General features: G+C 45.3%; 1 protein-coding gene across 7 annotated transcripts in view; it reads left to right on the forward strand.

Moving 5' to 3' along the window:
- FYCO1 (FYVE and coiled-coil domain containing 1) overlaps positions 1-13,083 on the forward strand; it is a 79,827-nt gene that overhangs the window by 13,670 nt on the left and 53,074 nt on the right. For all 7 annotated transcript variants that reach the window (XR_827253.1, XM_010862405.1, XM_010862403.1 and 4 more), the window contains 5 exons: positions 897-1,003; positions 2,723-2,848; positions 5,942-6,048; positions 9,304-9,447; positions 12,626-12,716. Coding sequence is in view for 6 of the 7 variants with exons in the window: in XM_010862405.1 (XP_010860707.1) it covers positions 897-1,003; positions 2,723-2,848; positions 5,942-6,048; positions 9,304-9,447; positions 12,626-12,716 (575 nt within the window). In the remaining variant the exon portion in view is untranslated. The remainder of the gene's footprint in view (positions 1-896; positions 1,004-2,722; positions 2,849-5,941; positions 6,049-9,303; positions 9,448-12,625; positions 12,717-13,083) is intronic.

Here is a 13,083-nt window from a genome sequence, read left to right on the forward strand (position 1 = left end):
TCACAGTCCAACTCTCACATCCATACATGACCACAGGAAAAACCATAGCCTTGACTAGATGGACCTTTGTTGGCAAAGTAATGTCTCTGCTTTTGAATATACTATCTAGGTTGGTCATAACTTTTCTTCCAAGGAGCAAGTGTCTTTTAATTTCACGGCTGCAGTCACCATCTGCAGTGATTTTGGAGCCCAAAAAAATAAAGTCTGACACTGTTTCCACTGTTTCCCCATTATTTCCCATGAAGTGATGGGACCAGATGCCATGATCTTTGTTTTCTGAATGTTGAGCTTTAAGCCAACTTTTTCACTCTCCTCTTTCACTTTCATCAAGAGGATCTTAGATTTGTTGAAATAAAGCAATTCCTGCCTCGCAGCACTCTGTTGAATAAGGAAGACACACAGAGGTCTGGCCCCTAAGCGGCACTCAGTTGGCAGAAGCAGATGGTGGTGTTGCTCTTGCCATTGTCGTCATGACCACTGTTTGCACATTCTGGGTCCTCAGGAAGCCTGGATCTACCTGTACTGAGCAGTGGGGTTATGGTGAAGAACAAGAAACATGGTGGGGTAGAGGATAAAGCCCTCAGGAAGTCTGTGTTAGGGACTGCTGTAGGATTCGTCCATGCAGTGGACGTTTTGTCCAAATACTGCTTGCAAATTATGAGGCCTTCTTGGTGGGCTTACAGGGCCAACCGAGAAAGGTGCCGAGTCGGCGGGCTCTCAGGACAGCCTCGTGCCTTCTGACTCGGAGTTCCAGCCCACGGATGTTTACGCAGCACCCACGTGTGCACAGTGCTTTGCCATCGTGGACCACTTACTCCTGCTTCCCCGGGTCATCCTGCTGCTCTCTCTGAGGGCAGACTCCATCTGGTTACATGTTCCTGTTTGTTGTCTTAAAGATGCTGTGACAGAACTAAGCAGAGAATCTAAGGAAGCAGGGGAACCCATCACAGATGACAGCACCAACTTGCATAAGTTTTCTTATAAACTTGAGTACCTCCTCCAAGTAAGTGACTCCTGCCATGTGTTGCTTTCTGCTCTGTTGTCTCTTGTCTCCCTCTTGGCTGCCTCACCAATACACAGGACGCAACTCCAAAAGCTTAGTGGAGCTGTTGAGCCCTCCTGGTTAGACTGAAGGTCAGAGCTATCCCCAGCCTCCAAGTGTGATCCTCTGGGGAATCAGATTGTTGCCCCTCAGGATGGTGTTGGGAACTGAGAGCATTCTTCAGAGATTTTGGCTTCCCTGGTAGCTCAGCTGGTAAGGAATCCACCTGCAATGCAGGAAATACCGGTTCGATTCCTGAGTCAGGGAGATCCCCTGCAGAAGGGGACAGTTACCCACTCCAGTATTCTTGCCTGGAGAAGTCCATGGACAGAGGAGCCTGGCAGGCTGCAGTCCATGGAGTCACAAAGAGTCGGACACGACTGAGCGACTGTCGCTTCACTTCAGAGATGTACGTCCTCTTAATGCAGGTCACAAGGTCTCTGTATAGCAGAGATCTTCACTTTGGGGCAATCCCATACCCCTTTGGCATCCCAGTGAAAGCTATGGAATCTCTCCCCAAACATAGTTATACATACCTGGTCACATCTTTTCCAGGAGGCTGTGGGCCCTCTGAAGACTATCCAGAAGTCCCCATTTTAGAGCCTTTCTCCTCAAAGTGTGGTCATAGACCAGAAACATCTGCATTACCTGGGAGCAAGGCAGAAGTGCCCTCTCGGTTCCCACCTTGACCTGCTAAATAGGACCTCTGAGGTCAGCCCAGGAAGCTTTCTTGTAACACATCCACTGTATAACCGAGCTTTTATCTGCTCGGTTCAAGAAGCACAGATCTACAGAACCTGCAGATGTGGAAAAATATAGGCAACTACAATAGGTAGGAAGGAAATGGACCAATACAATAACAAAACTTATCTCAGGGTGATGGTATTAGGCATTATAATTTTTTCTTTTCTATTTTAGTTTATTTTATCCAGACCTCCTAACAATGTATGCACATGTTTTATAACCAGAAAAAATGCCATAGAACGCTAGGTTATGGGACGATACCTCTATCATTTGAACACCGTGAGTCTGCACTGTCACCTCCCACCAGAGCGTATGGCGTGAGAGCCCACTGGAGGAGGTGTCGCGGTGTCTCGAAGTCTCACCTGTCATGCGCCTTTTCAACTGGTTCTATTGTTTTACACTGTGGAAGTATTAATGGGCTTTTTTTTTCCCTGAATTCACCCATTTTGGTTTGGGTTTTGAAATGACTCGTGGCTGACATTTATTTGGACTTATTCTATGTATATTAAAACAGTACTGAAACTTGAGTTGCATAACTGGGGTAAGGTGTCACTAACGCATTTCCCTATGTCGAGGCACTGTTAATAACTCTTCATGTTGCCCTGGAACTTTTCTCTTGCATTTCTTTTCCGTGTGTTAATAGCATCTTTGGAGTCTTCCACCCAGCTCTATGCACAGAGGTCACTTTAGGGGCCTGTTATTCCTGAATCTCCCTGGTCATATGACCTTGAGCTAGTTGCTTAACCTCTCCTAGGCTGTTTCCTCACCTATAAACTGGGGACTAAAACACCCTCATTCATCAGTAAGTAAAAATAATGCCAATAAAGAGCCTCACTCAGTGCCAGGCAACTAAGCAGCTGTTGTCATTACCCATCATTAAATGGTGGGATAAACAGCAGTGTGTTTGAACGTCCTCTCTCTCCTTTCTCTGCCCAGTTCGATCAGAAAGAGAAGGCCACCCTCCTGGGCAACAAGAAGGACTACTGGGATTACTTCTGTGCCTGCCTGGCCAAGGTGAAGGGTGCAAACGATGGGATCCGATTCGTCAAGTCCATCTCGGAGGTGAGTGAAACAACCACTGATCTCACCTCTTCCCCTCTCCGGCTTAAGCCTCTCTCACAGAAGCCTGCCAGTGAGCGTTTACCACGCCCAAGAGTGGCTGAGTCCCGACTGTGTGTGAGACCCCAGCCCACACGTCACCTCACAGGGTGGGCTGTTCACATTGCAGTCTGCTCGTGGTACCCCCGAAGAGATGGACAGCACAGGACACCTTCACCTTTTTTTTTGAAGAATTGGTTTCTTAAAGAAAATCTTTACAGTTTGCTAGGCTACTTTCTCTATGCCCAGAAAACTTAGATTTGAGATGAAGACAGTGTAGTGGGATCTTGAGAGACATTTCTTAAAATGCCAGCAATAAGCAGCTTCCCATATTAAGTTCTAAGCCCCCCAAGAGCAGAATGCCATTGCTTTGCTCTTTTACAAAACTCTGGATCAACAACAACACACATTCTCTGTCTCATCAGTCTAGTCCATTTGTTAGTGAATGACTTTGCACATTAGGGAATCCACCTAGATTTGAGACAGGAGGTTTATACATTTCATCTTTCTTTTCTGTATCTCATCAGTAAGTCTAAGGTCCCTTTAAAACCAGAGCACATGCTCCTTGGCTGGCCTCCCACAAAGGCCACAGGGTCATGTGCTCTGGGAAGGACTCCCCAGCTGTGACTCCTGGAGCCGGGTAGGTTTCCTCTTACAGAGAATGACAGTGTTAGACATGCGGACCCTGAGGGCTGGGCGTCTTCCACCAGCTGTACCTTCTGACAGCTGAGAAAATGAGGGAAGATCCTGGCTCAGAGGAATTGGTTTAACGTCCAGATGTACAGACAAGTCTTGTGAGGTCGTGCCTGGTGGGACACTCGGGTACATGATTAAGTGTTGTATTGCTTCTCTATGTAGTGCAGTGAGTTTTGATTAGATGCTAACAAAAGTTAAGGAATTGAATGATGAAAGTGGACCCATGATCTCAAAAAGTTCTTAAAAAAAGGCTATGCAGTGTCTTCATTTGCTATACAAAGGAACTATTGTTGTTCCCTTCCCCAAAGGATGTTTAAAAAGACCTTTTAACATAACTCCTTTCACACATATAATGAATTCAGTTAATAGGCCTGACTTAAAATGTAGCCTCAAGTGTTTGCCTTTAAAAAATTAAATGTTCTAAGTGCTGTTACTCTGGCCATTTTATTAATTAGGACAGGCCCTTTCCTTGGGAGCTTATAGACACAAGCTGTTATGTGGGGGTTTTTTTTTTAGATTCAGCGGGACCTGGGTGTGGATGTGTGTGCGTGTGATCGATACGCTTCACTTCACGATGCCTTGCTCAGCTGTATTCAGCTGCCTGGGTCCCTGGTTGTCACGGCTAAGCACTTTGTTCTCACCTCACTCATAAGTGGAAAGCATCTAGACGTGGGGATGTCACTCTCCCCGAGCTCTGTCGGGACCACTCCCTGTGGACATGCCGTGGTGGATTTTACAAAACCAGTGGGTCAGGCTGCCGCTACCACCTTCATTTCCAAACCCTCTGGCTGTACCCCGAACCCACAAAACTCACATGGAGAAATGTCCTACAGACTGACAGAAATGTCGTATGAGGTTTCACACCTTCTTATTTTTTAAAATTACCTCATATTGTGGTATCATTTCCTCAAGTCAGCGATGAGAAGGCATGGAGCCCTGAGCTTAAAGGTGGTGGGAACGGAGATGTTTACAGCATCGTGAGCATGCTGGTGCTGGAGGCCATACGTCCTGTTTCCTGTCAGCCCAGCGCCGTGTTAGCTTCTTAATAGGATGGAGGGTTGTTGTCATTGTTCAGTCACTAAGTCCTGTCCGACTCTTTGTGATCTTACGGGCTGCAGCACGCAGGCTTCCCTGTTCTTCACCATCTCCTGGAGCTTGCTCAAACTCATGTCCATTGAGTCAGTGATGCCATCTAACCATCTCATCCTCTGTCGTCCCCTTCTCCTCTTGCCCTCAGTCTTTCCCAGCATCAGGGTCTTTCCCAGTGAGTTGGCTCTTCACATCAGGTGGCCAAAGTGTTGGGAGTTTCATCTTCAGCATCAGTCTTTCCAGTGAATATTTAGGGTTGATTTCCTTTAGGATTGACTGGTTGGACCTCTTTACTGTCCAAGGAACGCTTAAGAGTGAAGTGTTAGGACTGTCTTTTGGTTAGACCACTGCCGCCCTTCCCCAAGCCGCCAAGGTAAACACTTCTGACCTTTGAAGAGATGGGAGGGAATGAGGCTTGGCTGACCCCGGTCAGAGCCAGTGGCTAACAGAGCAGGCGCATGTGGTAAGTTGGCAGGTTTTGAGCTCCTGCCTATTATCCTGAGCGTCTGGGGCTGGATCATCAGGAGCATGAACCCTGATTTGCATACTTATCTCAAGTGTCTTGCTAGGGCCAGGCTCTCTGACCAGCTTGCCCCACCTCTATCACAACAAGCCAGAAACCTCTTTAGAGGCCATGTTTTGTCACTGTGGGGAGAGGTTGTGAAGGCAGGCCTGCACCCGGACCCTCTATCCACCTCAGGGTTATTTGCACCCCCTCCCGCTTCCACATGGGCTCCAGCCAAGCCCCCTTGCCTTTTCTGCTGCCTCTCTTCTCCCAGCACTTCAAAACCCAGCCCAGACATGTGCTAAACAGAGACCATCTCTCGCTCCTCAAGGGTACTTCTGCTATAAGGAGCCCTCCATTTATCTCCGGCTTATTTTCTAAAGATTCCAGATTAAACCAGACCATTTTCATCTCTGACTCTAAACCCAGGGATTCTGAGGGAGCAGAGGAGGAAGAATGACCTTTCAGTAGAATCCACAGTAGATGCTTGAGCCTCTCATGACTGTGTCTTCTATGGCACGTTAGTTGGAGTCCACAGATTATTCTCAGGTAGAGGCCTGCAAGACGTCCACACAATTTAGGCCTTTTTCTCTGAGGCGACGTTCTCAAATGTTTTGTGTTCTTTGAGAGACTTGAGTGAAGCTTATGCGTAGGGAGAACTGGGTGGCATTTTCTGCCCTGTTTCTGTTTTTGCCAGCCATCCTTGGAGGCCTTTGTTTGGAATTAGGCTAACAGCTCTTGGTTTCTATTTTATCTACTTTTTCCAGCTCCGAACGTCTCTTGGAAAAGGAAGAGCATTTATTCGCTACTCCTTGGTGCACCAGAGGTTAGCCGACACTTTACAGCAGTGCTTCATGAACACCAAAGTGACCAGGTAAATGTGTGGCAGTTCTGGCTTTACCCCGAGTGATTCAGAGGTGACCTGAAGGCCCCTCATGAACAGTGCTGGCACTAATTACAGTGGACAGAGAAAGACAAATATCGTATGTCTCTTATGTGGAATCTGAAAAACAGTATGAATGAACTTACTTATGAAACTGTTGAAACAGGCTCACAGACACAGAAAACAAACTTCTGGGGGAGAGGTAAGTTGAGAGTATGGGATTAACACATACACAGTACTATATATAAAGTAAACAACAAAGATTTACTGTATGGTACAGGGAACTATATTCAGTATCTTGTAATAAGCTATAATGTAAAAGAATTTTTAAAATATAGACATGTACCTATATTGTTGTTGTTCAGTCGCTAAGTTATGTCCAGCTCTTTGCGACCCCATGGACTAAAGCACGCCACGCTTCCCTGTCCTTCACCATCTCCTGGAGCTTGCTCAAACTCATGTCTATTGAGTTGGCGATGCCATCCAACCATCTCATCCTCTGTTGTCCCTTTCTCCTTTGGCCTTCAATCTTTCCCAGCATCAGGGTCTTTTCCAGTAGGTCAGCTCTTTGTTTCAGGTAGCCAAAGTATTGGAGTTTCAACTTCAGCATCAGTCCTTCCAATGAGTATTCAGTGTGGATTTCCTTTAGGATTGACTGGTTTGATCTCGTTGCAATCCAAGGAAGTCTCAAGAGTCTTCTCCAGCATCACAGTTTGAAAGCATCGATTCTTTGGCGCTCAGCCTTCTTTATGGTTCAACTCTCCAATCTGCACTTGACTGTTGGAAAAACCATAGCTTTGCCTATACAGACCTTTGTTCTCTATGTCTCTCTTTTTAATATGCTGTCTAGGTTTGTCATAACTTGTCTTCCAAGGAGCAAACGTCTTTTAATTTCATGTACATATATGTGTGTAACCAAATCACTTTACTGTACTCGTGAAACTAACATAGTACTTGTAAATCAACTATCAAAGAAAATTATGATGCTGTTTATAATACACAAAGTGGAAACCATCAATGTCCAATGATAGAGGGCTGTAAAATTACAGCAAATTAGCTTAAATGGCATAGCATGACATCATTTAAAATTCTAATAAGGAAGTCTATATAGCTGCTGCTAAGTCGCGTCAGTCATGTCCGACTCTGTGACCCCAGAGACGGCAGCCCACCAGGCTCCCCCATCCCTGGGATTCCCCAGGCAAGAACACTGGAATGGGTTGCCATTTCCTTCTCCAATGCAAGAAAGTGAAAAGTGAAAGTAAAGTCGCTCAGTCGTGTCCAACTCTTCGCAACCCCATGGACTACAGCCCACTAGGCTCCTGCGTCCATGGGATTTTCCAGGCAAGAAGTACTGGAGTGGGGTGCCGTTGCCTTCTCCGGTCTATATAGCAACAATGAAAATAACAATATAACGATCAAGGGAAAAGAATGCAAATCTTATTTGTTCTAATGACAACAATGAAGAAATTGCAAAAAACATATAAAAGGATTAGAAAGTATATGAGAACATTACGTGATAAATAAAAGGTAGGAATATGTCATTTTTTAAAAAATTTTTTTTTTGCAGTGAACATTTTTTTTTAACACTTTTCACCAGGCATTAAAGTGTATGAGGCCTCTGAAACAAGTTCAGTTCAGTTCAGTTCAGTCGCTCAGTCGTGTCCAACTCTTCACAACCCCATGAATGGCAGCACGCCAGGCCTCCCTGTCCATCACCAACTCCTGGAGTTCATTCAGACTCACGTCCATCGAGTCAGTGATGCCATCCAGCCATCTCATCCTCTGTCGTCCCCTTCTCCTCCTGCTCCCAACCCCTCCCAGCATCAGAGTCTTTTAAGGAGCCCTCAAACAAGTGTGATAAACTAAAAGATTATAATAGCAATAATGCCAGCCACAGTGGCAGTGCCTGTGTGTGCCACATCCTGGCACAAGCAGAGGCCTCCATCTGTCATCCTCTCCTCCCCTTCCTGACCACCGTCCTTGGCGCACACGGAGCAGGAAGCCCTGAACTGTCACAGGTGAGGAGACAAAGGTCTAGGGAGGTCAGATGCCTCTGTCTGGGCCCCACTGATGCTCAGGTGGGAAGCAGAAACTGGGGTTCAGGTCTCAGAAATCCTAATGCCAGGTGCTTTCGCCTGGTGGATGGCATGTCCTTGGTGCTGGCAAACATGCCTCTCCGCAGAACCACCTGTGGAATCTAACACCAGCGAGCCTGGGGCCTCACCAGAGGCACTGAGTCAATGCCGGCCCTGTTGGTCTGGGCTCCCTGGAGCTTGTGACAGCAACCAGATGGGGGGCCTTCGGGCCCCTTGTGCCCCTTCCACCCCCTCAGCAGGGGGAGGAGGACAGGACGGAGAGCAGGACTGAGCACGTGGAGCCAGGAGAGGATGTCAGATTAGGAGCCTGTTAGCTGAACCTCTGTGGCTGGCCCGGCTGCCCTGCCCACCTCTGCCGCCCTTCTACCTCTAGAGCTTCTTCCAGTTAATCAAAGAGATTCTTCTGAATAAAAGAAAAAACTACTGGGGGGAATATTTTGTTTCATTTTGTGTCACCTTTAAGATTTGTGTAAATGCGTATTTCTCTTGTATGTGCTAAGCTTTGTGAATTCATGTGAGTTGAAAACCTTTGCACATTTGATTTGAAGGTTGTTGTGCGGTTTAGTCACAGCTGTCATAAACTGACTTAAAGTGTCTCCCAGTTCTCAGAATTCAGCCACATAGCTCATTAAACTCATCAGTGTTGTCTCTTTAATTCTTACTGTTTCACATGAAGTAAAACAGCCACCACCTCAAAGTGGAGATATTTTGTTCTTTGACTTTTTTAATACATGTCTGGACAGAAATTAGCAGCGAGTTCAGTGTCCTGTATTGCATTCTCCAGAAGGGATAGAAGACAAGATTTTCTTATGAAAAGGAAGTGTTCTTTCCCTTAAAACTGCCCTTTCCTGGATGGTAATTCAAATTTAAGGTTTCTCACATTCTTTGGGGGAATAGATAAGATATAAATAATAAACAAATAAGCATCTAGTTCATTTCAGTGATTCCTTGAAGAAGAGTGAGTTTAAGAGTTACATACTTCAGTGGTGAAAATCACATTGGGATGTGTATCTTTCTGTCTGTCTTTAATTAACTTAGTACCCTGAGTTGCAAGTTGATGAGGCAAAGCCATGCTAGAAGGATGACTAAATGCACTCTTCCATTATCCTTATTGTTCCTGTACTTGACCCCTTTCCATATTTTTCTGCAGTGACTGGTACTATGCAAGGAGCCCCTTTCTGAAGCCAAAGCTGAGCTCTGACATCGTGGGCCAACTTTACGAGCTGACTGACGTCCAGTTTGACCTGGCATCGCGGGGCTATGACCTGGATGCTGCCTGGCCAACGTTTGCCAGGTACTTTGAAGAATTAACTGCTTGGTTGAAAAGAGGGGAAAGAGGTGTTTGATTTTGAAGCTTGCCATCAGTCCACTCAAAGCAGTTTTGCTAATGCAGTAAATGACCTTATGCTTGCTCATTTTACAGACTTGGTTGCATCATGACTAGCGATAACATCTGAAGGCTCCAGCCTTAAACTTAACCGAGTTGGTTAGGCGGTATGAGTCAGTGGAGATGCATATGCAAAACCCAGGGTTTTCAGATGTGTTAAGGAACTCAGTGTGGGAGTGAAGTGGAAGCAAGTGGGCTTTTCCCAGTTGTGTTCTCCTAGATACAGTTATTATCATGGACGCCAGTGAGAGGGATAGAAAGCTCATCGCATAAGGGTTGTTGGAAAGTTTGCTTTGCTGTGTTTTCTTTTCCTACACCGGCACAGTGCCCACACAACTGCATTCACACAACACCCATTTCAGGAGTGAGGTGCTGAGGAAACAGGCGCAGAGAGCGGAGGGACTTGCCCAGTGCCACACAGCTGGCAAGAACAGGGCCAGGGCACCAGACTCGAGTTCAACTCAAGCCCAGCACTCTTCTTTTTTTTTTTTTTTGCTTTCTGTAAAAAAGGTGTGTTTTGTTTTTAATTCCAATTTTTTGAATTTCTTATGAGGGACTTCTTTCTGTGGAGGAAGAAGTACTGACTATAATGGAACCCATATGCCAACTACTGGGGCTTAAGAGCCAACATTTTTGCCATATTTACTTCACACGTCCTTTTTAGAATGGTTCAATTTTAAAATCATTACAGAAAAGTTGTAAAAATAGTACGCAGTGCTCATCTGTCCTTCACCTCAGTTCTCTAGCTATCAGTGTTGTACTACAACTGTTTTTATCATTCTCTTTTCTTTTGACATTTTTTGGCTGCACCTCATGGCTTGGGGATTCTTAGTTCCCCAACCAGGGGTTGAACCTGCGCCTTTGCAGCAGAAGCATGGAGTCTTAACCACTAGACTGTCAGGGAATTCCGTATCACTTTTTCGCCTTATGTAAACATGGTTTGTTTACATTCTCATTTGAGAATATGTTACAGCCCTGATTGCCCTTTACTCCTAAGTATTTCATTGTGTATTTCCTTAAATCAGGGACATCCTTTTATACAACCTCAGCACAATTGTTAAAATCGGGTAATTGACACTGATACAATACTGCTATCCAATCTACAGAACATACTCAAATTTTAAGAATTATGCCAGACACGTCTTTGATCCAGTCCAGGATCACGTCAGTGAATTGTCAGGGGTCTCTAGTCCTTGTTCATTTGGGATAGTTTCTCTTCTTTGTTGTTCATAGCATAGACATTTTTAGAAGTAGAGGCCAGTTATTTTGTAACTTATTCCTTGATTTGAGTTTGTCTAGTGTATTTTCCTATTACTGTATTCAGATTAAGCATTTTGGGAGAAATACCCCAGGCGTTGTGTCCCTCTCGGTGTATTGTACCCAGAGGTTTCATTACTAGTGAGGTTAACCATCATCGTTTGGTTATGCTGGTGTTAGCCAGGTTTCTCCTGAAGTTTTGTTTCTCTGTAATTAATATGTATCTTATTGGAAGACATTTCAGACTAGGTTTTTTTTTTTTCTCTTTTATCCTATTTCTTTTAAATCTCTCTCCTGTTAACATCCATTGGTAAATCTTTCCTGAATCAATTACTGTCGTGGTTATCAGAGTGATTTTCTGAGTCCATTTTTCCTTCTGCATTAGTAGTTGGCATTCTGTTTGTAAAGGAAGATCTTTTCTTTCTTCTCCATCAGTTTATTCATTTGCTTATTTATAGCGGTATTGACTTGTGGATTCTTTTTGTATTCAATAGGTTATATTCATCACTGTAATAATTTTAAAGCTCAAGTTATCTCATATTAGGCCAGTCAAAGCCCCTTCAAGCTGGTTCTAATACCTTTTTTTTTAGGAAATAAAATATAGATTCAAACAAAGCCCCACCCCATGGCCATCCTTTCTGATCTCTCCCTGTCTAGAAGTAATTACAACCCTGTAGTTGATGCGTGTCGTTCCCAGATATTTTTGTGTTTTACTGTGTGTTCTCATAAATGTATATATAGTTTTATTTTATATATATATATTTTTTGCATTTGCATACATTGAATCGTGAAGTAGCTATTCTTTTGCAACTCGCCTTTTTCATTCCACTTTGTTTTTGAGGTTTTTAGCCAATTGCACAGGGAGTTCTACAGATGTGGAATGGGACTGGCAAACCATGGCCCACAGGGCAGTGTGTGACACACCTTTATTTACCACCGTCTATGGGTCTTCTTTCAGGCTGCGGTGGCAGACTTGAGTTGTTGTGACAGAGCCCAAGGCTTACAAACCAAAAATACTCACTGCCTGGCACTTTACAAAACAGACGACCAGTGCGTGGCGTAGTGTTCCTCTGTGTGAGTAAAGAGGCTCTCTGTCTCTCCAGTGATACAGAGTCAGACTGGTTCTGCTTTCTCCCCTATGATACACTGCCGAGAGCACCCGCACGTCACCTCACACACGTACGTGACTGTCTTCCGGGTAGATGCTGAAAGTGCAGCGCTGGGTTGTGGAGACTAACAAGGTGCAAAATGCAGCAGTTGTAGATTAAGGGACAGATTCTGGTTAAGTGAAAGTACCTTTCATTTGCAGTGACTAGTGCCATCAAATAGAACTTCCCGCAGTGTAGAAAGTGTCCGGTGTGGTCACTTGAACCAGAGGTCTTCCCACCGCATCACCCGTGTAGCGTACTGTAAAGCAGTGACCTCAAGGCCCAACGCACAGTGTGACCTCTGTTTACCAGACTGACTGCTGCTGGTTCCTCACTGGCAAACGAGTAATGGCTGGCACCAGAGTTTCTAGGAAAGCTTAAATCTCAAACTGGGAAAATAGTATATCGTTCCTTTTTGACAGTGGGAGCAGAGCCACCATGCTTAGACTTCAGCAGTGGAGTCCAGCTGGCACAACCAACCTGAATGTGTGCTTTGGTGGAAACTGTTGGACTTTGCCCCCTTACTGTAGCCGGGTGGGCATCACCCCTGCCACCACCTGGTTGCCAGTTGACAACCAAGGCCTCCCCGAGTGTGTGTGTGTGTGTGTGTGTGTGTGTGTGTGTGTGTGTGTGTGTGTTTCCTGCTCTGATGCAGGCGTGTCTGTTCTGCGGCCCCACAGGAGGACCCTGGCCACCAGCTCTTCCGCTTACCTGTGGAGACCACCCAGCCGAAGCTCAAGCATGAGCAGTTTGGTGAGCAGCTACCTGCAGGTAATGCCAGAAAGGCTGGGGCCTTCCTGTCTGTCATGTCCTTGCCCCGCCCAACTCAGGACCTTTTCAGACACCTGATGTTCCAGCCCCAAGCCGCATAATCCCTCAGTCCTACCCGCTGTTTCCTAGAGTCCAGGTTTTTACAACCAAAAGGAACTTAGATCTTTTAAAAAGCAAGTTATTTTTTAAAACTTTTTGAAGTGTTTTAGAAGAAGTGATTTAGCACTGTGGTTAAAAGTGGCAAGATCATATTCTGACTGTCACTCGCCACCTGTGTGACTCTGGGAAGGTGACTTACCTTCTCGAAACTTGAGCTCTCTCATCTGTAAAATGGGATCATAACAATTATCCCAGCCCTTAAGATGGT

Source organism: Bison bison, unplaced genomic scaffold (assembly GCF_000754665.1).
Source record: "Bison bison bison isolate TAMUID 2011002044 unplaced genomic scaffold, Bison_UMD1.0 scf7180017864482, whole genome shotgun sequence".
Taxonomy (NCBI): Eukaryota; Metazoa; Chordata; class Mammalia; order Artiodactyla; family Bovidae; genus Bison; species Bison bison.